This window comes from Protomyctophum bolini (assembly GCF_963924005.1).
Source record: "Protomyctophum bolini genome assembly, chromosome: 20".
Taxonomy (NCBI): domain Eukaryota; kingdom Metazoa; phylum Chordata; class Actinopteri; order Myctophiformes; family Myctophidae; genus Protomyctophum; species Protomyctophum bolini.
Genome location: NC_137881.1, coordinates 13,748,173 through 13,772,984, shown reverse-complemented (window position 1 = coordinate 13,772,984; position 24,812 = coordinate 13,748,173). Strand labels below are relative to the sequence as shown.

Below are 24,812 nucleotides of genomic sequence, written 5' to 3'. Positions count from 1 at the left end.
TCTCAGTTCAGGCTGCATGAACAGCGCTCGAGTGCTCGGTTTCTGCCCCCTCTATATCGTAACTCTTCTATTAGATGGCTCTGAGTAAAACATGGCAAAAACGTTTAGGGATAAGAGGTGCACAAGATAAGGGCCCTTAGTGTTCATTGCACCCAATCGAAGCCACGTTGAATCAGGAACTCAGGTTGTTGTACTGCACAGTGCACACTGCACACAGCTCTGAACCTTCATGGTGCGACGCATGCAGACCAAACCAACTGCATTCCATTGTCTCCACTGTCCACCCATAGAGTACACACACATTAGTGGTAGCAAAAGGTAAAGTGAATGATCCCCTCCCTTTGCTCCGCTATGTGTTTCCAGTCATCCATGGACGTGTGCCAGCGACGCATAGCACAGTGATTACTCACGGTACACAGACCCTTGTTACATTGTTACTACAGAGCCAGAGTAGAGGACTGCCACTGTAAACTCCGGGCTGTTTAGAGCCATGCATGGGTTCATTTGGTTCCGTTGTTGTTACATTAACACTGAGGATTTTACTGTGTGTAATACTGTTCACAGGGATGGCTAAGAGAACAGGAGGAAGTGTTGATAGCACAGTTGGCACGAGTGTGAGTGTAGTGTGTGGTGTGTGTATTTCTGTTTTTGCATATTATTTGTATACTGTGGGCTATAATTACAAGTAATTTGCATTTTTTTACTATTTAAAAAACCTTTTAAAATAGTTCAAATAGCCAATCTACAAGCTCACAATGTCTCTATGGTGTAGATCAGCTAGTTGAGTGAACTGTTTTAAAATGTTTTTCAAAATAGTAAAAAAATGGCAAATACGTTTAGGAATAAGGGATAAGGGTGGCGCAAGATGGAGCCCTGTGCAAAGTTTGGCTGGCTTTGAAGAGCCACTTCACACCACCCCAGTTCATTTTAGCTACCCCGCCCCCTTCCTATACAAACCTATTGTAACTTCAAACTTCATTTTATCGAAACTGATGAAAAAACACAGGCACCTCACGCATTAGGACAATATCAGTCACCAGAAAACAAGAACGGGTGTTGAGTTTGAAGTTACAATGGGTTTGTATAGGAAGGGGGCGGGGCTGTGTGTGTGTGTGTGTGTGTCTCTTGATGCACAGAAACACAAAGTTAAGAAAAAAGGTCTTAGTAGTTTTGCGCTCTTGTCTCTCTCTATCATCTTGTTTTATGGTTCAGTTTCTCTCTTTCTCTCTCGTTCTCTAATATTCACAAAGAAGACAGACACAAACAAGCAGGTTTATTTTTAACCTCGCCTTCCATTTCCCTTTCTATTATTGTGTCATCATCTCTTCTGACGTTTACCTTCACATTGCTGTCTTCCCCCGCTCAACTTCAATTATAACCAACCCAACCACACTGTCCCAAACTGAACTTCCTTTTGTCAATCAAAAACAAGGGGCCATTTCTCATTGGTCCAGATAAAGAGCCTGGTTCCCCACACACCGACCACACTCTTAATGAGCCCGGCCCACTGGCTGAAAAATGCTCCTAGACCTAGACAGACCGCAGTGTACAATATAACTCTAAATCCCAGTCCACAACAATGATTTGCAGTGTAACCAGACAGTTGCAACTTGCAGTTGCAACTAGCCTACATGCAGCAGAATCCCAAAACGGCGCTGACCTGCAACAGGGCAATTCAGACCACTGCCATTTCTCTCTGCAACATATTGCAATGGTTTTATTGCATTTATGTTTATGTTTATTAAAGGATCCCCTGGGGTCCTGAACAAAGACACAAATCATTGCTGTGTGCTGCCTGCCTGTGTGGACTGTGTTGTGTTGTGTTGTGTTGTGCTGTGCTGTGCTGTGTTGTGTTGGCTTCAATAATTTTAAAATGTGCTCTATTTGAGTTGAGTTGAGTGTAGACAGTATGCAGTTTTATGGCATGTATGCTGCTGGTGCTATCATTAACTATGTATTACTGCTACCGTCACCACCACCACCACCACTACTATACTATTACTACTACTACTACTACTACTACTAGCTTACAACAAAAATTGCCATTAAAATGTTAGCAGAACAGACCTGTAGCACAATTTGGGGGCAGTATTAGTTACACCCAACCCAACTGAACCCATAAAATGCATAGATAACTCTCTAGCCTATTTATTTATCTGAAAAATAGACAAAATAGTCTGGACACGTTCCCATGGATAATAAGGGTGACGTAGGCCTATAAGCCTTTGTCAAAATATTTGAATGCATCTACATACCTTGCTATACCATCTATTTTGTGTATTTAGTACTTTATAGCTTATTGAGTAAATAATTGTATACAATGTATGTATATACATGCTGTGTAAGTCACCAAAGTCACAGAGAATTCCTTGTGTGCACAAACATACCTGTCAATAAAACTCACTCAAATGCATGTACTGTATAATGTATATACTCCAACAACACCACCACACATCTACAGTGTCAGGGTGAACCCCTAACCTGACCTCCCTGTGATTTTAGACTCATCCAAGCATGTTGGAGCAGACTGAAGACTCAGCTGTTAGCGTGGCGCGTTGGGGCCAGCGCGAGCACAATCTGACTATATGAATATTTCATAATCCTCACATGTGAAATATGCTTCCGTATCTCCCCCAGCTTGCTTACTGCAGGTAGTGAGAATAATGAGAAGTGACAGGCTGTGTAGACTACACGCCCAGACACAATCCTCCCGGCATGCCTCTGCTTGACGATGTTTAGATAAACACTGTGAAGATACTCTAAAGATAAAATGTGGTGTAGGAATTAGAAACAGTCTTTTTTTTATGTCCAGATGAACACTTGCTGATATAGACTTTTGAGGTTCCAGAAGACCTTTGTCTATGTATGTACCGCAATTCAGGTTCTCCTAAACCCTGCAACGACTTTCGGCCCGGTTCTACAAACTGTCGACAAGATGTGCCCTCCACAAGTGTGACCTTTGCACTCCCAGAACGGCCCTACCCACCCCACCCGTAAACATGTGGTGTTGACATGATGGGTCCTGTCACAGACCATGAAACTGCTATGTAGCTACCAAGTGGCCAGAGCCTGAGCCCTGAGGCATAGGCAGACCCAGACCAGCGTACTGTTACCATGGTAGAGAAACTGGTTGCAAGTTGTTCAGCTGGTTTGGTGTGCCTGAGGAGCCAGAGGTGCAACTTTGAGGCCCAGGTGTTCCTGGTGTTCTTGATGGTGGTTGTAAGTGAGGACTACCCGTCTGCACCCAAAGAGCAACTGGCTGGTAGAGTGAATTAATCTCACCTTGGCTGAGCTCATCATGCTCTCTGATAGGACCTCCACTTGCCCCTGGTCCTGTGGCCATGACTCATACCAAACTGCAGTACTGGAGTCTACATGCATGTATGTAACTGTCTCTAGGGACAACTTGCTCGGGGGGATGTTCAAACTAAAGGATGCTTAGCGGTATATGCCTCAGCAGTCAGCACCTCCAATAGTTTGGGGTGGGTGTGTGGGTCTCTGCGTATAGTTAGATCCCTCATGTACATAGGGGCTGTGTAGCATCCCTCGTTTTATTGTCATTAATTGTGCTATTTAGTTAATTATTATGGAGAAGGGGAGGGGGGCTTACAGTGTTATTTTGTTTTAGGTAATAACACATCATGTGTTTAATGATGATATTACAGTAGTTAATTGCTGGGAGCAAGCCAGCAAGGGGTGAGTGAGTTTTGTTGAAGCTGTATAGTTTTGTGTGCGAATATTGAATACCGGTAAAAACCTGTTTCCTGTATAATGTCACAGCACTTACTTTGAATCTTAAACACTTCAGTCATTAAACATTAAATATATCTGGTCCTGTCTATAATGTTGCATAAGTATTGCAAATATGAACACCATTAATTAAAAACAGCCAACAGTGTGATTATATTCCATCTCATTACTGAACCGAGAACAGTCATGCAGAGAGTAGGCACAGTCCCAGCTGGTGTCATCTCTCATCTTTGATCTTTTTTCAACAACAAAACACCCAAAACCGATGTCAATATTTCGCGGGCAGAAACGGGAAACGGCTAGTATTCTGCTCCAAGGGTGAAATCTATCTGGTTCTAATTTGAATGCACAGTGACTAAGGACTAATAGCCATGCATGATGGGTGGAGGAGGAGGAGATGGGGCATACCCCTTTTAATACTCCATGGGGCATACCAGAGGGAAGGGAAAAAGGGATGTCTTCTTCCTGTATTTTAAATATATGTGCAGAGCGAATTATAAATAAGGCTGTGTTAACTTATATAATAGTTGAAGCATTCAAAAGAGCACTATAGGGTGGAGTTTAAAAGACTTGTAATAATAACTGTCGTCACATATCTAAAGTGGCAGGCTCTGCTCTAGGGCAGAAATACAATGGGTGAATGAATACACAGTATCGCACGCACTGCACATTAATCACGCTGAACATCTATGTCAAGAAAGCGCTGCTTTCTAGAGATATAGGTTACGGGGGATGACATGCATGACGGACGGGTGCAATCAGACAGAAACAAACGGGGCATGATCATTTGAGGTGAAATTAAATGCATAGGCTAATAACAACGTGCGTCCATCTGTCTGGTGGTCCAGTTTCCTCAGCAAGTTTGATCAGCGAGAACAGCTGGTCGTCACTCTCCACTTTATTTCACCACGGAATGGATAGTTATTGTTTCCGCACACAGCCTAGTACTGCAGTGTGTAAACACTTCAATCGAGATCCAAAACGACCAAAAGGAAACCATTTACTTGTAGGCTACAAGCATGTTCTTCTATAAGCTATGCAACAATACTACCCCCGTAACGCCTACTGTACATAGAGTAGAGAGCGTTACAGTAAACTATAAAGTATAACAAAACATGCTATAAAAAAATAAAAAATAACTACATTTTCCATTGATTAATCCAATCCAATTCCACTGCATGTTTACAAAAAGAAAGTTACCAACAACAGTGTAAAATAACATGATCGAGCCTACCTTGATAATATGTTGTTTGCTGCCTTTATAAAGTTGTTGTAATTATTGTACATTCAGTTTGCTGCAGGACTTTTCCGGTGCCCTGGATCCATGCTGTTAGTAGTTTTTTCTTTCTTTCTTTTTTCTTTTTTTACAATCCACTCCCCTCCCTGTTCTGTTTCTGTTCACATACTCTCTCTCACAGTCAGACAGCAAACATATCATTTTAGAAACGCCCTGCTGCTCTGCTCTGCTGGGCTGCGCCACTATTTGCCTATACGTTTATGCTCCGCCGTGCGACAGTGCCGCGCTACCGAAAATAGCCGATATGCCTCCTTTTAATACTTTAATAATATTTTCGGGAGGGCAAATGATGTGCGTCTGTCCAATCAGAACCGCGCTCTTCCCAAATTTACTCTCTCTAGTAAAAGGAAATCCAGTACTTTCTGTGCTACTTCATTTATTACTATACATATTTATTTTTTTACATAATTAAATAGGTTTGTTTCTCTTTAACCATACTAGTATGTTATTGTTTATTGGTGTATTGGTGTGTTGTTCAACTGCTGGATAATAGGGGGATCAAACTAACGGGCATTATCGAGCAATCTTTGAGTAAACAGCGGCACAATGTGGCCGAATGTTGGAATGTTTCTACTACGATTTTAACAGAAATAACTTTACAGTTTTAACTATGTATGAATGCAATTTGCGTTTACAAAACGAACTACACTTTAACAATAGAGAAAATGTCAATTTATTTCATACATAAGCCTAGTATTTTGGGTGGATGTGATGTGAGATCCATCTACTAATTTGTTTGTTTAGTGACCTGTCTTGAAACTGATTAAAAAAACGAAAACAAAAACGCATACAAAAATATTTCGTTCGCACTACATGTCCCAATTGTCCTTGCGGTTTCCCCATCGTGCTTTGCGGGCGTTCTGTGTTCTCGTCGCGTCGCCGAAATCTCCCGTTGAATCGCGCGTGTCCAACGTATTGAGTGAGTGTCTCTTCTTGTTCATTGAAAGCAATAGCAACAACATGGCGACAGACGGACCGCCGGGGACCACCGACTCTCTCCCGTCCGATTTGGGGACAGCTATCGCCGCGTTGAACACATGGAGCCACCCGGAGCTGCAGGGCAAACTGGCGGAGCTGGGAGCGCCCAACATGGGTAACTTATTCTGCACCTTCTTCTGAGGGACTGAATGATTAGCATTCAAGCTAATGCTAAGTCAACACTTCCCGTGGAGGTCGGGGTTTGGGCCTGCTCTGTTGATATTAAAGTCGTGTTATTAGTTATTATCATTACCAACCATTACTATTGTTTATTATGTTTTCGTACTGTATTGTAAAACAGTGAAAGGTGCATGCTTTAAAGAAAAATAAAACGTTTGTCTCCCCACTGGCCTGGGTATCTTAGCCTATTTACTACTTAACTATAGCCCAAAATTTTAGATTCTCGTAAAAACCTCTACGAGAATCTAAAATGTTGGGCTAACTTAACTACAGGTCTGCTTGTAGTCTGATTGATTGACATTTTTATTTCACAGTATGCAGCATGGGGACATTTCAAACTAAAGCACAGTTCAATACAAAAACTGTTACTTTAGCAACAGGGTCAACCATTTTCAATCAGAACATTTAGAGACGTATACAAATCAAGATGCTTACAGAAATGTCCTGTTGCAGCAGCCATGAAGGATGCACGCTGCAAAAGATTTCTATATTATGTCCATGTGTGTTCTCAAGTGATGATTTTCTCCTCTCCAGGTCCCAGAGAGGAGCTCATTGACAGACTGAAAGGATATATGATCCAGGTAAATGTTCCCAACTTTGAATGTTAAATGACTTCACAGTTGCCTGACAAAATGCTTAATTCTGCAACCTTTAACGTAGTGGTTTGCAGCCTTTTTCATGTCAAGGCCCATTATTTATTTGGCCTTTGAGCCACGGACCACCGTTTGATGAGATTTAGCCTCTCGGAGACCCCACAATTGGCTGTATTGATGTGTATTGATGTGGTGTGATACCATTAATTTAGGAGAGATAACGGGCAAACGATGATCTTTGAATGGCCAAGGTTTTCAACCAGTGGTCCGGGGGGTCCTTGGGAGCGTTCCAGGTGGTCCCAAGCTAAATGAGAGTGGCTGAAAACCACTGGCCAAAGTATAAAATAATTGTTAAAGTGGTTAATCAAATAAAAACCTTATGTAAACAAACACTGTTGCCACAACGCGGTTTATATTGGCGAGATGTCAAAATTCGTGTCGTATTATGGCTGTCAAAATAACAGTTAGTTAATTTGTGAATTAATTAGGTTAACATTTTAAATGCAATTAATGCATGTTAGATGACCCCGCCCCATATATCCCATAATCCCATCCACTCTGCAGTAGGCATCATAGATGCTACATATACATATAAAGGTAGACGCCTCTTCCGGTTCTGGGTCGTGTGTTCTCGAGAGGGGACGACATTTTCCCGGGACTCCTTGCGAAGCATGAGCGGAAGCATGAGCCAAGCTTCCGCGGCTCTGTTCGGGTCTGACAAGTCCTGGAAAAGATGCACTGTGATTGGCCAGTAGTCACTTGAGTAGTGTCATGTGCGCCCTGGCGCACTTCCGCCTCCAGAGTGTAAATTGTTCCGCCCTCCCGTCGACAGAGATGGCTCCGACGAACTGCAGCGTCCAATGAGGCGTCTGTTTTTTTAAATGCTAGTCATCGCTCTGGTATCTGATGGCTGATAGATCCAAACGAGATGGAAAGAGAAGCCCTATCTAACCCTATCTGGATGGGGGGGAAAACACAAGCTGCATACATATGTTAAATGTATATATCCGCTTTCTATCATATACAGAAAAAACATGGCATATTTTGGACATAGTTCGAATGGGGATTATTCATGATTAATACTTTTTTTTTGAAGCTGTGATTAATCTGATTCAAATGTTTAATCGTTTGAAAGCCCTAATCTGTATATACTGTATGGTTGCTCTCTGCAGACTGGAAACCTCCTCAACAAACCCAGAGATGACAAACCCATGGGCCCTCAGGTACGACACAGCAAATATCATCTGTGATTGATTGAATGCTATACTTTATTAGTCAGAAATGAAATGGAAACAAAAAAGTTACAAACAGCTCAGCGATCTCCTCCAGACCCAATTCTTTGTCTGCACATTCTTTGATCAGCGAAATTGGTCAGCGCTGAGACTAAAGCCCAAACCACACCAAAGGGTCAAGCGGGACGAGACAGTTTTAGTGGGGTCCGTACGCTTTTCCGACCAGTCATTGGTCCGACATGCGGAAAACGACCGGATTAAGGTTGACGAACATGCGTTAAGGTTGGCGAACATGCGCTGCTCCGTGCTTGCGGCTATGGTTAGGTTAGGGTTTGAGGTGGGTTGTCGTTGTCGGACCAATGACTGGTCGGAACTTGCACCTGGTTTTAGCGTTCGTCCCAGCAATGTGATATGTCCTGTTGCACCCAAGTGATTCAACTGGTTCAATTCAATGGCCCAAACCACACCAATGGTTCGCCATGCAATGCATCTATCGCAACCGTTTGGTTGCAAGGAGTTGCATGGCGACCCATTGGTGTGGTTTGGGCTTAAACCCCTGAAAAATATACCACAAAATTATACCACAGACTTCATCTATTCAGGTCATACCTGACCTGAATGGTGATATTCTTCCTTTTAGACTAAGTGTTTGACTGTACTCTGTACTGTTTACATTTCTGACTAATAAAGAATTCAATCAATCATCCGGTATTCATATAGAACCATAGTTATATGCAGAACTCATTTTCCATTGATGCCACATGACTGACACATGCCCTATATTATTATACCGTCACACTTTCCTTTCCTCTATTATACCAGATGGGAGGCAGGCCCCCCATGCCTCCCATGCCAATGCCACCCATGCCCCCTGGTATGGGCATGCTCCAGGCCATGAGCATGATGTCCGGGGGCCCCCCTCCTCCACCGGGCATGCACATGGGCATGGACGGCCCCCCAGGCATGCCCCCCGGCATGTCCCAGGACGACCAGCTGAAGATGGCTCAGCAGAGAGCGGCCATGATGATGCAGCAGGAGGAGCGAGCCAAGCAGCAGGTGACTCAACTGACGTTTTCATCATTGGATATTGAATTGTTGTTAGATGTGTTGGGCAAAAGACATTGGGTGCGTTCAGAAATCTGCACTGAGTGCACTGGTGTTAGCCTGGGTTCCAGCCTGATTCGTTGCATTCAATGAATTTGTTTTGTCAGACTGCTATTCGGTCTGGCCAGCAGAGAGCAGACTCGCATTTTATAATGTCACCTGTTATGTTATGTAACCATGTTGTTGCTTATACATCATCAGCCAGCGTTACTCTATCCATGCTTCTCACTGTTGAAAAAAATACCGCCAGTTCGAGACTAAACCTACGGTAAAAAGTAAACATTAATTTGATTCAGTAGTCCACTATCGGATTCAGTAGTACAGAAAAACTGACAGCTGTGTGGGGGAGTTTATTGAATGATAAGGGACGCTGCAGGGCAACAGCAGTAGCTGCGCGGTGCGCATTGATATGTCAAACGGGTGTTTTTTTTTTCTTCCCCAACCCGCACCACAGACCAATCGGAGGCCACTGGTCCATTTCACCCTTTTACATGTCCCACCAACCTTGGAGATGGGACCCTTTCCAGACTGAGTAATGAGTGACCAAACAAATTCATGGAAGGCAGCGAATCAGGCTGGAACCCAGGCTACACTGGTGTGCCCTCTTGTCGTACGTTTATTCGGTGCGCCACGGGTGTGCTGAGTGCCCTACTCAGAAGTTGGGGTTGTCCAGTGTCCAGTGTGCATGCGTCAAGGACGAGCGCTCCCAAACGGTGAAATTGGTCCTTTGAGCATTATTATTACACACGCATCAACGTGTAGTAGACCAACAGCAGACAGGCTAATGTTATGAATTACATTTCAATGTTACGTTTACGAACTGGTCGTTCGTAAATAAGCCCCACTCGGTGCGCTCTATGATGGTCACCGCCCAGTGCGCAAAAAAACTGAGCACATTCCCGGTGCGCATTTCCGAACGGATCCATAGAGCTGAAAACATTGCTTATTTTATACATCGTCATGGCGGTACGACACTGTGGGTCTGTAGATAGCCTATTTTGGTCACACGGCACTATCATATTGAACCTCGATCACTCACTTGGTGCCAAACTGAAGCCATTGAAGGGAGCTACAGAATGAAAATCACAATAAAGGTAGCAGGGATTAAAGTCATACTAACCAGGTAGTACATTTGTAATGTTCTGTTTATGGAGAGTTCTTAGTATTAATGTGTGTGTGGTTGTACATGTTACAGGGGGATTCCCGTGTCATTGATGAACACAGGAAAGAACAGGAGCTTCTGGAGCAACAGAAAAGGGTGCGAACATGAGGATTCTTTTATCAATGTTTTGATAATAAAATTGACAGATGGCAGATTATGGAGGTTCATTTCCAATAAATGTCTTTACACTTCCCCCCCCCCTAAAATCGATATAGCACAGTGGTTTTCAAAAAAAGTTTCCTAGCAAGGTCCATTATTTCTTTGGCATTTGAGCCACGGACCACCATTTGAGGACATTTAGCCTCTCGGACCCAAAATATTTTGTTGTCATTGGATAAGATTTTGTCCACAATTCCATGCTGTATTGATGTTGGTACCATAGAAGAGATAACAGGCAAACTTTGATCAAAATAACAATTCTTCTAAATTCTCTAATTGTGCAGACAGACTTCTTGTAAATTAAGTAATGCAGATGTTTAACAACATTTTCCCTTTGAAGAGTGTAAAATGAAAGGTCCATTTGGTTTCATTTTAAAGATCTATAAGGGTCAATTTGGTTAGCAACTCTCCATTTTGCTGGGGACCACTGGTTGTAAACCACTGCTATAGCATCTATGTACAACACAGCATAAACGCTGCACACAGCATTCTTCAACTGTGTCGCTAAAAACAATCGTCGGGACCATCTCCTATTTGCCGTCCTCTTTTCTCATGCCTGTGCTTTCCTCTCCCTCCACCAGGCGGCGGTGCTGTTGGAACAGGAGAGGCAGCAGGAGATGGCCAAGATGCAGCAGCAGCAGGGCCCCGGGCCTGGCCCCCGACCGGGCCCCGGGCCTGGCCCCCGACCGGGCGACATGGGCTCCAGGCCCCTCATGATGCCCAACATGCCTCCAGGCGCCATGAGAGGTACACTGTCTGTTACTACGTCCAATGATCTGTGGGTCAGCGGTTCGAATCCCAGCTCCTCCTGTCCACATGTCGAAGTGTCCTTGGGCAAGACCCTGGCCTGAACCCCCCCTGCCTCCAGTGGTCGCCGACTCGCCACCATTGGTGTGTGAATGTGGGAAGTGAGGACGCTGGCCTTGACTGTTCGCCGCTTCACCTCCCAATGTATGAATGAATGGACCATTCTAAGCGCTTTGTATTTGAACCGATGAAACGATTGTGGGTTTGTGGTGTTATCCATAAGAAATCATAGGCAAAATCACTCGCTCTTAAATTGTTATATTTATTCTGTAGAATTCGGGTATTCTGTAGAATTCGGTTATTCGGGTAGACGTCATGTTTTGTCAATCACGTTTGCACACTGCCGCCAAATATTGCGTCCGTATAAAAAGCTTTTGGACCGGGGTCAATTTGATCAGTTTTTCACAGCTGTCTTTCACATAGTCATGGTCATTCACCCTTTGAGCAGGGCTGTGTCCTTCCAGACCAACATGATTTCCGCTGAGAAGTTGATCATCTCGTTGAAGAGCACAAAGTACTTTATGAAGGGTGTGAAAATAGGCAGAGACGCACACACACACACACACACACACACACACACACACTAAGAGCAGTGGAAGAATGCAGAGAGAGAGAGAAATGGAGATAGAAAAACAGTCTGTGACATCGCATCTAATCAACTTCTAGTGAAGCAGGGACCCACTGTTAGAAATGCGATTAGCATTTAAGTGAAATTGGAAGTAACTGTCAAATTGAAGCTGAAAAATGTGTTGATAAATGCTTTTGTAGATCAAAGCTGAGTGTTTTGTGTTGTGGTGCAGAATGCACCAACCATTATAATATGTATGAACCGTCTGTGTGCAGGGATGGATCCGCGGGGGATGGATCCACGGGGTCCCATGCCCCCTGGTGTGAATATGATGCCCAATCAGAGACCAAGGGTGCCCCCGCCTCCAGGAGAGGACGGAAGAGAGGTATGCTTTGTCCGTCCACACTTACCACTAATGGCATGAGTTGACGTCACACTGCATTTGGCTTGTATTGATTTCAAGCTGAAGTTATTTAATTTTATCTTTTTACAGTTCTGTAATCTGTATAATTTTGTATTTAGTTGTGTCTTTCCTGTGCTTGCTTGGTTTGTGGTACTGTTGGTCCCAGTCGTGGCAGGGAGAGGAGGCCAGTGTCTCTGGGCCAAAGATTCCTCAGGCTCTGGAGAAGATTCTGCAGCTGAAGGAGATCCGACAGGAACAGCTGACCGACCCTACAGGTGAGCTCTGTCAACCAGTGTTAATTTTGTCGTCTAAAGACTAAGTCGACTAAGGTTTTTGATATTTCGTCGACTAAGACTAGACTAACAAAAAATAATTTCAGAAGACTAAATAGAACTAAAGACTAAATGTGTGTTATTCAAAAGACTGAGACTAAATCAAAATATGCTGAAGAAATTAACACTGCTGTCAACCATTCTCCTTTTAACCCGTACACAGCAACATATGTTTTTCATAAAACAGTGGCTCTCAAAAATAGCAGATCTACATACTCACATTGCGTCACTTAGTGCCGCTCTACAAGCTTGTACATCTGCTATTTCTTTTTAATGTTTAAATTGAATAAATTTGATAACACATCTCTTCTGGTGGTCCTTGGGACTACAAAGTCTCAGTCCTTAATGGGTTACGTTAAACTGTCTAGATAGAGCTGCCCCTGACCACTCTTCCTTTTATACAATACTCTGTCAATGCATGGCCTGCTTTGGCCATAGCACAAAAAGAGAAATAGTAATTTTGATTTGCGTTCACATTTATTAACAATTAATGGTCAACTAAAAATCTACTAAAATGCCACAATGGCAGCTGTAGCTCCATATAAAGTCATATTGCTTTGCTGTGCTTTCCCATCAGAAGAGGACGGGGATGATGGTGACATGTCTGTGGAGGCGGCCGGTTCAGCGGCTCTCCAAGTCTCATTTGAAACCGATGATGACGATGGACAGATGTCCAAAAAAGATGTAGGTTTTAAGAAAAAAATCACCCCCCCCCCCCATTGTCATTAATGTTTTGTGTGTGGCTGCAGCAGGGGTGAAAGCCCAAGACTAATTTCCCCTACCATTAATGGTCTTTTTTTTGTCAGACCATTAATTCACAATACTCACAGGAGCTTTGTTTTATTGTGTCCTCACCTTTTGTAGAAAAACCGCAAGCGTAGGAACCGAAAGAAAAAGAACAAGAAGCAGCGCGCCCTGGAGAAGAGGGAGCAGGCGGAGCAGAAGGAGAGCGAGAAGGACAAGGATAAGGAGGAAGAGCCAGAGAAGGACAAAGACAAGGAGGTGGAGATCGAGTACGTGACGGAGGAGCCCGAGATCTACGACCCCAACTTCATCTTCTTCAAGAGGATCTTCGAGGCGTTCAAGGTAAGACACCGTTGGAGTTCTTCTCTGCACGGGCGTTACCCTAACCCTGGAGTCCTTTTGAATCCATTGAGGCAGTGGTTTTCAACCCTCAATGGACCATCAAGGTCCATTATTTATTCATTTGAGCCACAGACCACCATTTGATGACATTTAGCCTCCCAGACCCAAAATGAAACAATATTTTGCTGTATTGATGTTGATACCATTAGGACCCGTTCTGAATATATGAACAGCAATATGATGTTCACCAGATGGGGCAGTAGAGGGTACTCTCTACTGCCCCATCTGGCGGAGTCAGGTTAATATAAGGAAGTGTAGGCTACAGACAGGCAAACGATCAAACAACAATTCTACTACATTCTATCTAAATGTGTAGACTACTTGTAAATAAAGTAATGCAGATGTTTTACAATAATTTAACTTGAGAGCGGTCCATTTGGTTTCATTTTACCTCCACCACAATTTCTGATCTTTCTTCTCTTAACTCTCCCTAGCTAACTGACGATGTGAAGAAGGAGAAAGAGAAGGAACCAGAGAAGGTTCCGGAAGTCCTGAAGAAGAAAAGCTTCCTGGAAGAGAAGAAGGACAGCGACGATGATGACAGTGATGACGTATGTTGGAGAGAGCAGGGGTGTGTGTGTGTGTGTGTGTGTGTGTTTGAGATGGCGGCTGGAAAGACAAAACATTTTTGAAACGCTGTGATCCATATACGTATTGGCATTGGTTGGCACTTTTAATTTCATGTTACATGTTACAATGACAATAATGATCTATCTATTGATTAGGGTTGTGGAACTGGATCCAACAATAAGGAACCTGAATCGGTTATATTACATTTGGATAGGTCAGGTATCTTTATTATCTTAACTCAGTCGCCCAGAGGCGGCATAGCAGTTAAGGTTTCACAGTTACAGGTAAAGAGTAAGAAAAAATGAAAGGTACTGTAATTGTGTACAGCAATACTACAGTTAGGAACCGTTTCGGGAATAGGTTTATCACACTGTCAAAGCTGGTATGTGAATCTGCTTTACAATTACAATACCGGTGGTTCTCAAACATTTTAATTTCAAGGACTGGTATAACTCTTGAGTGTTTGCACACTCCGAGTTACAGACCTGTAACTGTCCATTAGGAATAATTTAAGTTGACCGTTTAGGAATCGGACCGTTAGGAGGGAATCCTTATATTAAGGAACTGGAAAGTGGAATCGTTAAAATCCTAAAGGGTCCCAACCCTAGTATTGATGCATTTTGTTATGTTTAGATGACATTACATGACCTTCCATATTGTGAACATAAACGAAGAGTTTACAATGTGGTAACAACAACCACACTTTGCAATGTCAAACAAATGTTTATTTGAACCATATTTAATATTTAGATGAATGCCCGTGAATCAGTTGAAATTGTTCTGCTCAAGTAACACTGTTGTGTGTGTGTGTGTGTGTGTGTGTGTGTGGACAGGATAACATGCACAGACCAGACCTGCCCAAAATGTCCAAGAAGAAAATGAGGCGGATGAACAGACTGACTGTGGCTGAGCTCAAACAGGTGCTTATTTTGCTTGCTAAATGCTTATTTCTTATGCTTATTTTCATGCTTGGGTCTTTCATGCAGTGGACCGGGTAACGTATTGGCCCTTTTTATCAAATGTAATACACTAAATTACAAAGTATTACACTGCAGCAGTGTGTCATAAGGCACAGATGGGATGCCTCGTCTTAGTATACGGTAATAACGTTAAGATTTTATACAATAATCTAGTGTTGCACGATTCCTGCTCAAATGACTAACTAAAATGAATTGGACAGCCAACTAGTGCTGCACGATTCTTCACAAAATGAGATTGCATAGGTGTCTGAATCTAGATCTCGATCTTTTTTTGATTAATTGTGCAGCACTACAATAAGCAATACAATCAATACAACTTTTGATTTGATCTGGATGTCACCTGCCCCTCCCTCCATTCCATGTTCCAGTTGGTGGCTCGCCCGGACGTGGTGGAGATGCACGACGTCACAGCCCAGGAGCCCAAGCTGCTGGTCCACCTGAAGGCCACCAGGAACACGGTGCCCGTGCCGCGCCACTGGTGCTTCAAGAGGAAGTACCTGCAGGGCAAGAGGGGCATAGAGAAGCCTCCCTTTGAGCTGCCCGAGTTCATCAAGAGAACCGGCATCCAGGAGATGAGGGAAGCCTTGCAGGAGAAGGTGGGTTGGTTGGTCGGTTGACCAGGATCGATGAATGGGGAGAGTGTGGAGCCACCTGGCACTGTCCACATTGGGGGAGGGTTGAATCCCATTGGAAGTTATTAATAAAGCCAATAAAGAGTGTGTTTCTGGACTTCTACACAGCATGTTCGTTCCCCTTCCTTCCACAGGAGGACGCCAAGACCATGAAGACCAAAATGAGGGAGAAGGTACGTCCCAAGATGGGGAAGATCGACATCGACTACCAGAAACTCCACGACGCCTTCTTCAAATGGCAGATGAAACCCAAACTCTCCATCCATGGAGATCTGTACTACGAGGTACGCGACATGGCTTTGTCTTTGTTTTCGGTGTGTGGCACTCACAATGGTTCTATTGTACATGGATTAAAATTCTCTCCGTTGCAACGACTGTTTTCAGTCGTGGATTCCATAGAAGTCCTCCGAAAATAGCCAATCTGAGCTTGTAGATTGGCTATTAGTTATTTTAAGATGACAGGGTATTTGAAGTGATTAAACTAGCAATAGAAGTTTAGAAGCATCTTCCAGAAACATGAATGATCTCAGAAATGTCATGATTTCTTCAACTGATCGGCCTAAAAAACGTTACATTTTCAGTCTTGAGGTCTTATTTAACTTTAAAATATCCTCTCTCTCTCTCTCTCTCTCTCTGTTCGTAGGGTAAAGAATTTGAGACCCGTCTCAAAGAAAAGAAGCCAGGCGATCTTTCTGACGAGCTGCGTATCGCTCTGGGCATGCCCGTTGGACCTGTAAGTAACCACACACAAACACACACACGGCTTGACATTATCGAGAAATTTGTTTCCCTGGTCCCACGACTCCCACCATTATAACCCCAGGAACATTACTTATGATTCAGCAAATAACTGTCGAAAATCCAGAAATGTCTGGAAGCCTGTGTATGAATGTAATTACCTTTATATTATAATGCAATTCATGCTTGTTTGTCATTGTCAGCAGGTTGAAATGTGTTTTTATAGCTATCATACATATACGTGGTAAATGGTGCATTTATATAACGCTTGTATCCACAGTGCTTTACAGAGATTGTGCATTACATTCACCCATTCACACACACACACACACACACACACACACACATTCACCGATGACAGAGGAAACCATGCAAGGCAAGTCCAACTCCAACCTGCACATCGGGAGCAATTAGGGGTTCAGAGGTCACTGCCACCCACGTAGACATAGTCACATAGTCATGCTGCAGTTATACTGCAGGCTGCTTTTGCAGAAGGAATGATTTATGTGCACATAAAGAGATGAACAAATCATTACCCTACACACTGTGCGGCTCACTGTCCTGCTGTGAGTGGGAGGAGGCGAAGACGGTGTGTGTATGCGTAGCAATGTAGACATTGTCACTGTGAACCTTATATAACAAATATGAGTCGGGTACACCATAGTTGTTGAGCATATCATTTGCATACATTACCTGCTCCAGTAAAGCGGTGGCTGCTACCCCAGAGAGCAGCGAAACTATTAAGATGGGATTCTATACTGTACTTCTCTTAACGCCTGCATAATTATATTGGCTGTGACCTGCAGATCAGGCAAAAGTCTAAAATATTAGCTGCATTATATTCAAGGCAATTTCAGTCATTACCGGTACACAGTATGGTTGGGATTTTGTCTCTCGTACTCCCTCATTTCTTCAGAGCTTGAGTTTGTTTTATTCCAAACTGGCAGTGTTGATTTTGTCGACTACAGTGTTCGACTACCTTTCTTCACTGATTAAAACTAAATCAAAACAAAAGAAAAAGTAAGCTATGATGACTAAATATACTGACAATTTTGTCAAGTTGAGAAGAGGTCCATTTTATGCCCTGAACACATTTCTCGATGTCAAGACCTTATGCTTAACGGGAGGGATTGTATTAATAAATTATATTTTGTCAACTTTTCCTTCTCCAGAACTCCCACAAGGTGCCCCCTCCCTGGCTCATTGCTATGCAGAGATATGGCCCCCCTCCCTCCTACCCTAACCTCAAGATCCCTGGACTCAACTCCCCAATCCCAGAGGTAAGGTCTATGACTGCTATTTTCACAAGTGAGGGGAGAGTTATTTTGCATAATATTTAATTTGCTGTGTTTGCCTTCACACTGCGCTGTCATCCGCAGCAATTGTAAACTCAGCAGGGAACTTTATCAATGTGTTCAATTCATAAACTACACAGTGGTGTGTGTGTGTGTGTACGCACGCACTCGCTGTTCTTTTGGGCACGTGGAGGCACAGCGCACTGAGCGCAGAAAGCAGTGCAAAATTAATTATCCAACGTTTATCCTCATTTGACCACGTCTATCCACGGTAACGTGACATCTTTGCACTGCGTAAAAAAATGTCTCTCCGTCTCTAACTGTGTTTGTTCCTCACGTTTAATTTCCCTTATTTGGTGCGATTGCATTCACACCTGCAGTGAATCGAAGTCAGGTGTGCTTGGAAGCAAAGCGAAACCCCAGTTTTTTAGCGAAGTAGAATGTGGTTCTATGATCCGCATCAAACTTCGATTGAGCCTTCACACCTGCCAACCTTCCGACAATACACAGCAGCAGGATTTGTTTTAATCGCAGTAAAGCATTCTGGTGTAAATGCGACTGTAGTTCACTCAGGCCCTAGTTGAATAGCACAGGCCGATAAGTGACATTTAGTGGATCCTGCCTTTTGGGAAATCCCACTCAGTATATTTGTATCTGTGATGATGATGAAAATGTTCCCATCTTTTCTCTCCCCTCCATCTTGTGCCTCTGTGTCCTCTGGGTTCAGAGCTGTACGTTTGGCTACCATGCTGGAGGCTGGGGGAAGCCACCTGTAGATGAGATGGGCAAGCCTCTGTACGGAGACGTGTTCGGAACCAACGCTGGAGACTTCCAGGTAACCACTTTAAACCATTCAAGACATTTAGTCTTTAGACACTGTGCTTCTCAAACCATTTTGTGCCAAGGACCCCCAAATTGATACGTTTTTGGTCGCAGACCCCCATTTGAAAATATATTTTGTGCAAGACCCCCAGAAAACAAGATTTGTTTCCCTGAATAAATAAAGGTTAATATTAGTGGTAAATGCATCAGAAGAAATCCTTATTTTGTCAAGTGCTGATTATGTGATGCGTTGTCCTCTTGTCCTCAAGGCCAAAGCGGAGGAGGAGGAGGTGGACCACACGCCCTGGGGAGAACTGGAGCCTTCGGACGAGGAGTCTTCGGAGGAAGAGGAGGACGAGGAGAGCGACGAAGAGAAGCCAGACGAAACTGGTTTCTTCACGCCGGCCGACAGGTACTTTGATGTGGGAGCACAAGTACATTACAGTTATTGTAGTTGTTTAGAGGATAAATTGGTGCCCTGACAGTTGGCTCAACCATCCGGGCACCTAGGCTGGCCAGTGCTGAGCCAGCCTGACGTCGGCCTTTGCCCCCGCCATCTCTCTCCCCCATTTGTTAAGGCTCACCAAGCAGGGGCCATGACCAGCCTGAATCTATTGACCGTATATTGGAACAGAGAAAGTGTGTGAATGAGAAATACGAGGTGGGATTGAGAAAGCTACTTTATGTCCAATTTAGCTGCTGGGCAACCAACAGCAAAAGGCTTTGGTTGTATTCTGTCAGCTTCCTGGAGGGAGCGCTCCGTCCACATTTGATGATTAAATAACATCCTCAGCGGATGGTTACCCAGTGCAATGTGGAAACCTTACATGTCGATAGAAATGGCTTCAGGGGAAATCGGTCCATCCACCAAACCTCTATTCTGTGTTTATTACCAAACGGCAGCTGGAAAGTGTCACAAGTCTGTTAAGTGAGCTGCCGGGGTAAAATATTCAGCATTCATTTTGTCTATTTAAACGTGGACAAATATTTAACGAGCTAAAAAGGCAAATTGGCGCTCGGTTGAAATCACGAGTTCAGAGACGCGAGCTGTGCCGTGGCCACGCATTAACATAACTTACCATGTAATTGGAGGTTCAAACGCTTTAGATTGGTGCACATTTATTCTCATTAGCATTTAGACTGGAAAAGGTGGTTCTGTCTTTGATGGGTTATTGTTGTGTAACTTAAGTTTCTATGTGCGTTTCTAGGTGCGTCTTATTTGGTCTTTCGGTGTCTGTTTGTCTGTGTGTGCATACATAATGTTTTTCCCATGTGTATCCAATATCTACTGTACATGTTTGTGTAGAAGATTATCTATCCCCTGCAACCATCAGACTCTCCCTTATTGTTCATGCAAATGTGTAATTTCCTTATTAAGGACAAATGGCTTTTGTTTTTGGTAGTTTTGTAGTATTAAGAGATTAACCATTTTCAACATGGCATCCGTATTTTTGGCATAGGCTAATATTGAAAAAATCTCTAATTAATTTGAGTTACTCTTATTCTTTTGCTACAAGAGAGCGACTTTAATAGAGGTTTATAGAGCCGTTTGATGTTGTCTGTTTAAAGCCACAGTAGTTGGCGCCAGGTGCCACATTTTGTGTTCAGCAACTACAACAAATATTTTCATGGAAACACGAATCTCTTCTCTTTATTTGGATGTGTGCTTGTCTCCACCTGTCTTACTTCATGGCATCTTATCGTGTGTGTGTGTGTCTGTGTGTGTGTGTTCCAGTGGTCTGATCACCCCAGGGGGCTTCTCGTCCGTCCCTGCCGGCATGGAGACCCCAGAGCTGATTGAGCTGAGGAAAAAGAAGATTGAGGAAGCCATGGATGGGTGAGTGGTCTGTTCATATTATTGACACATGGTACAAAAGGAACCCACCGGCGTAGCGGTTAGAGCCTTCCATGCGGAAGGTCCTGGGCTTGAACCCTGCTCGGGGTCGACCTCGGCAAGGACATGCGGTCACGACGGGTTCCTAAAGCCAGATTAGTGGGTTCAAATCTGAGCCAAGTCTCCTGCAGGAGGTGCGTCTGAACTCTGAAGGCACACATAGTACAAAACCATATCGTCTTCGTAATTGATACCAAAATAGAAGTGTAAATTCCTGCATGATGGTATTATCTCACAATACTAAAAGTAATATTATTAATTAAACAATAGTGATTGTTTTCCTTTTTTTTCTTGCTGATGGATTAGGCAATTGTTCATAAGTCAATGTTTGACATGGACATTGGTGGATGTAGGTAGGGGAACGGATGTCAGAGACACAGAACTTCAAATCATGGTTGCATAGCGGCTTAAAACGCTTGTAGAGTACATGCCAAGATTAGATTAGAAACTGAACCCACCACAGCCAACATGAACTGGACTTGTGGAAAAATGTTGGCAGCTCACCAAATGTGTCTTATAAGCATACAAAAACAAAGAAGACATTAGGACAAAAGTAGCCAGCTAGTAAGTACATTTTATGCTTGTGCTTGTGTATGGACAAGTACATTTTATATATTTGAGTATCCAGTGCTTGTATGTGCTATGGAGATTAGTTAGTTTAAATGAAAACCAACTCTCAGTGATTACATTTGACCTTTTTAAAATATGCAGGAAGTATGTGGTACTGTAGTTGTTTGACAGTTGCGTTTGTGTTCTACAGGAATGAAACACCCCAGCTGTTCACTGTGCTCCCTGAGAGAAGGACTGGCAACGTAGGCTCAGCCATGATGGCCTCCACACACATCTACGAGATGTCAGGGGTAAGGGAGACCATAGACATATTTAAGGCAGACGCCTCTTCCGGCTCCGGGAGGGTGTTTTCGACAGGGGGCAAAACGTTTTCGAGGTTCCTTGCGAAGTGTAAATTGTTCCGCCCTCACGTCGACACACATGGCTCCAACAAACTGCAGCTGCCAATGAGGCATCTATTTACTTTTTTAAATATCTATGATGGAGAGGAGAATGTGTTATGATTATGTTTGTAGAGAAAACAGGGAAAGTAGCGCCTCATTTTGACAAAGAGTAAAAATCCCAAAACGATGTGCTCTTTGGTTTAAGGGTGACAAAGTTAAATGGGGGGAAGAAACCAAGTCACTCATGTGGAACATTCTAAATGCTTTTATTGAATTGTCTACCGCATTGGAAGAATAAAAAGAATGCACCTACCTACGCATTGCGGCACACAGCCTTCACCAGGGTGACTGACCAACTCAATAAAGGCTTTTAAATGTTTTCCCCAAGTGCGCCCCCCCCCCACACACACACACTTTTTGCCATTTATTTATAGGTGTGTGTTGGGAAGTGAGTGATCACAGATTTATAAAATAGCAGAACTACAAGCCCACAAGGCGTCAACATTGCAAGCTTGTAGATCTGCTTATTTCTGTGCATTATTCACATACTAGAGCTAATGTGTGCATGGTTCAGTGCAATTCTACACACCTACACCGTATCATTTATCAACACCCCCCCATCCCCTCAAGCACAGTTATGTAATAGATGGCATTCCGACATGCAGACACTCAAACAATTCAATACATGAGTCGGTAGTAGTTATCATACGTGGAATTCAAACGACGGTTTTAGTTGACAAATAATCTACGTAGTATTTTCTCACGTAAAATTGTTTACAGTTTGGGCATATTGAACCAAACTGAATGCTCGTCTTTGTTGTATATTATGAATTGAAATGTCATGTTATAGCAGCTGTGTACAAATATATTTTAATGTATTTCAATATGTCCATTTGAGTTTAGTTGGCTTGTGATGAGCATTTATCATATTTTGTACTTCATTACCTTATTTCATTGCCATGTTTTGATATAAGTACTGGTGTAGCATAGCTACCGTCCCTAGCTACCGTCCCATCGCCTGAAAGGATGTGACACTGATTGGTTCAGAAACTTCAGACCGGTGTTTCAACTTGAAACAAATAAAAATGTCCACCATTTCCGTTGCACGACACCTTTAAAGCACCAGCAGTGCTTGTGTTGGGTATATTTTTAGACGTGCTTCCATTCCCATTATGGCTGTAGTGCAGAGGCTGTGCTGCTGAAAAGGACTCGGCTGGCTCTCTGGATGCTAAATGAGCATAAAATATGGTGTATTGGTTCACACGTTGTTTGTTCTCTATAGGGAAACGTGATGAGTAGAACCTCCCCAACCTAAACCTTTTTGTAGGTCATTACACCTCACATCTTGAAAGTACCGGTGACTAGTTTTAATCAATAAGGAACCATCAAGTATTTAGTAGCTTTTTCTTTCTTTCCCTTAATTGAATCCTCATCTTGCCACTTCTGCAAGTGAGAAAACTATTGGCAACAGCCAGTGGCATCATTCAACTCCTATTTTTAGCAATATAGTCTGTGATTCAACAATGTTGGTATTCATTTCAAATCCATAACGGGGATGGGTTCTCGCTGTCTCCGTACCTAAACCTTGTTCCCATTTCCCCACGTGTCCGTCACACAGGCCATGGCTGGCCGCAAGGCGGGAGCAGGTCAGGAGTCCCAGGGCGTGGAGGTGGCCCTGGCCCCAGAGGAGCTGGAGCTGGACCCCATGGCCATGACGCAGAAGTACGAGGAACACGTCCGAGAGCAGCAGGCCCAGGTGGAGAAGGAGGACTTCAGTGACATGGTGGCCGAGCACGCTGCCAAGCAGAAGGTAAACACGGGTCTATTTGGTTTCATTTTACGCTCTCAAGAGTTAAAGATCTATAAGGGTTAATTTGGTTACCGACTGTTCATCATTTAGCTGGGGACCACCTAGAAATCCCTCAAGGACAGGTGGTCCCCAGACCACTGGTTGAAAACTACTGCTGTAGTAGAAAAGTGGTAACTCTAATGACTGTGAGACTGTAAAATATGGTCGTGCAATAACGTTAAGAACAACAGCAGCAGCAGCGCTAGAGCCGGAAGGTCAGACTGGGTGGCAACACACTAACACAGCCTCTTATCAGTCCAGCGGGGAGATATGCCCTCTGGCTGCACCGTTAAAACACAATAACAGGAGCTGCCCTGCTGTGGTCATTGGCACTGCACAGTGTTAACCGAATCTGTGCCAACCACGAGATTTCATACAACAGTATTAACCCAAAATTAATTTAATAATAATATCTTCACCGGATTTTAGCTTCCGTCGCTAGCCACCGCTTGCTTCCATCGTAGAAGCAGCCGAAATCCCCAAACTCTGTGCACGAGTGCGGTCTTTAGTGGCATTAGGGCTTTAGGGCTCTGGATGGTTGAGTGGTTCTATCGCTAGATTGCGGCCACGACATGACCCTGACTCAAAAGAATTGCCGATTACCACTTCCGGGTCACGTGGCTGGATCGCGGTTCTTCTTCTCTGCTTTTTTCGTGCGTTCTGTTGGGACTTGTCCCTGTTCGCCGTCTTAACCTAACGGAAGGGAATTTCGGCTGCTAAAACTATGACGAAAAATGTTGGTCCACTATCTTTCTTTCACTGATCGGTATAGCAGGGTTCAAGTGGTTAAATGTGCTCTATAAATGAAGTTGGACTCGATTGTAAATAGCGTAATTTGCTCAGTCACTCTCTCTCTCATATCCTTCTCTCTTTTCTTTCCTCCTCATCTTCACTGTCCTCCTTTGCCTCTCCTCACTCCTCCTCCTCCTCCTCCACACAACACAGCAAAAGAAAAGGAAGGCCCAGCCTCAGGACACGAGAGGAGGTGCCAAGAAATACAAGGAGTTTAAGTTCTAGATCGGTGCCCAGAGAGACACACGAGGGAAGTGTTGCAAAAGAGGAAGTTGCACACGAAAGCAAACCGGTGGACGCCAGTAACCACATTTTAACACAGAACACAGCAGAATATGACACCACCAGCTATCTGGATTGTGGTGGTTAGACCAGTGACAATAAAGCTCTGTCTTAGTCATTTTAAACCCTAAGAATATGCTTGTGATATGCCTAATATAGGTGAACCCCGTTATGTGGAATATGTTTCCTCCATTATGTTGTTTTTTCTACATCTAAAATATTTGGTTTCCCCGTTGTAGTCGTGATTTTCTGATACATTTTTTTGTTTGTTTGTAAATAAATGATGTGACAACA

At 43.5% G+C, this 24,812-nt stretch overlaps 2 protein-coding genes across 2 annotated transcripts in view; one reads left to right on the top strand and one right to left on the bottom strand.

Annotated features, from left to right (window-relative positions):
* The window catches only part of capn1 (calpain 1), a 35,831-nt gene extending 30,597 nt beyond the window's left edge, over nt 1-5,234 (bottom strand). Inside the window, exon 1 of the mRNA XM_080791730.1 lies at nt 4,985-5,234. The gene's annotated coding sequence lies outside the window, so the exon portion shown is untranslated. The remainder of the gene's footprint in view (nt 1-4,984) is intronic.
* Nucleotides 5,235-5,953: 719 nt separating this feature from the next.
* On the top strand, nt 5,954-24,812 carry sf3b2 (splicing factor 3b, subunit 2). Its single transcript, XM_080792111.1, has 22 exons — nt 5,954-6,140; nt 6,740-6,786; nt 7,971-8,021; nt 8,853-9,086; nt 10,330-10,392; nt 11,037-11,202; nt 12,106-12,215; nt 12,400-12,508; nt 13,143-13,249; nt 13,430-13,651; nt 14,146-14,262; nt 15,115-15,201; nt 15,630-15,857; nt 16,028-16,177; nt 16,537-16,626; nt 17,804-17,911; nt 18,654-18,761; nt 19,018-19,160; nt 20,484-20,585; nt 21,403-21,502; nt 23,214-23,405; nt 24,390-24,812. Exons 1-22 carry the CDS (start codon nt 6,008-6,010, stop codon nt 24,459-24,461), a joined length of 2,739 nt encoding a protein of 912 aa, XP_080648237.1. The 5' UTR covers nt 5,954-6,007; the 3' UTR covers nt 24,462-24,812.

Excerpts from the sequence above, each read along its gene's own strand:
- sf3b2 (XM_080792111.1), top strand. The coding sequence starts at position 6,008 with ATGGCGACAGACGGACCGCCGGGGACCACCGACTCTCTCCCGTCCGAT. Across the intron at positions 12,216-12,399 it reads CAGGAGAGGACGGAAGAGAG|TCGTGGCAGGGAGAGGAGGC; the intron begins GTATGCTTTGTC and ends TGTTGGTCCCAG. Across the intron at positions 13,652-14,145 it reads GGATCTTCGAGGCGTTCAAG|CTAACTGACGATGTGAAGAA; the intron begins GTAAGACACCGT and ends AACTCTCCCTAG.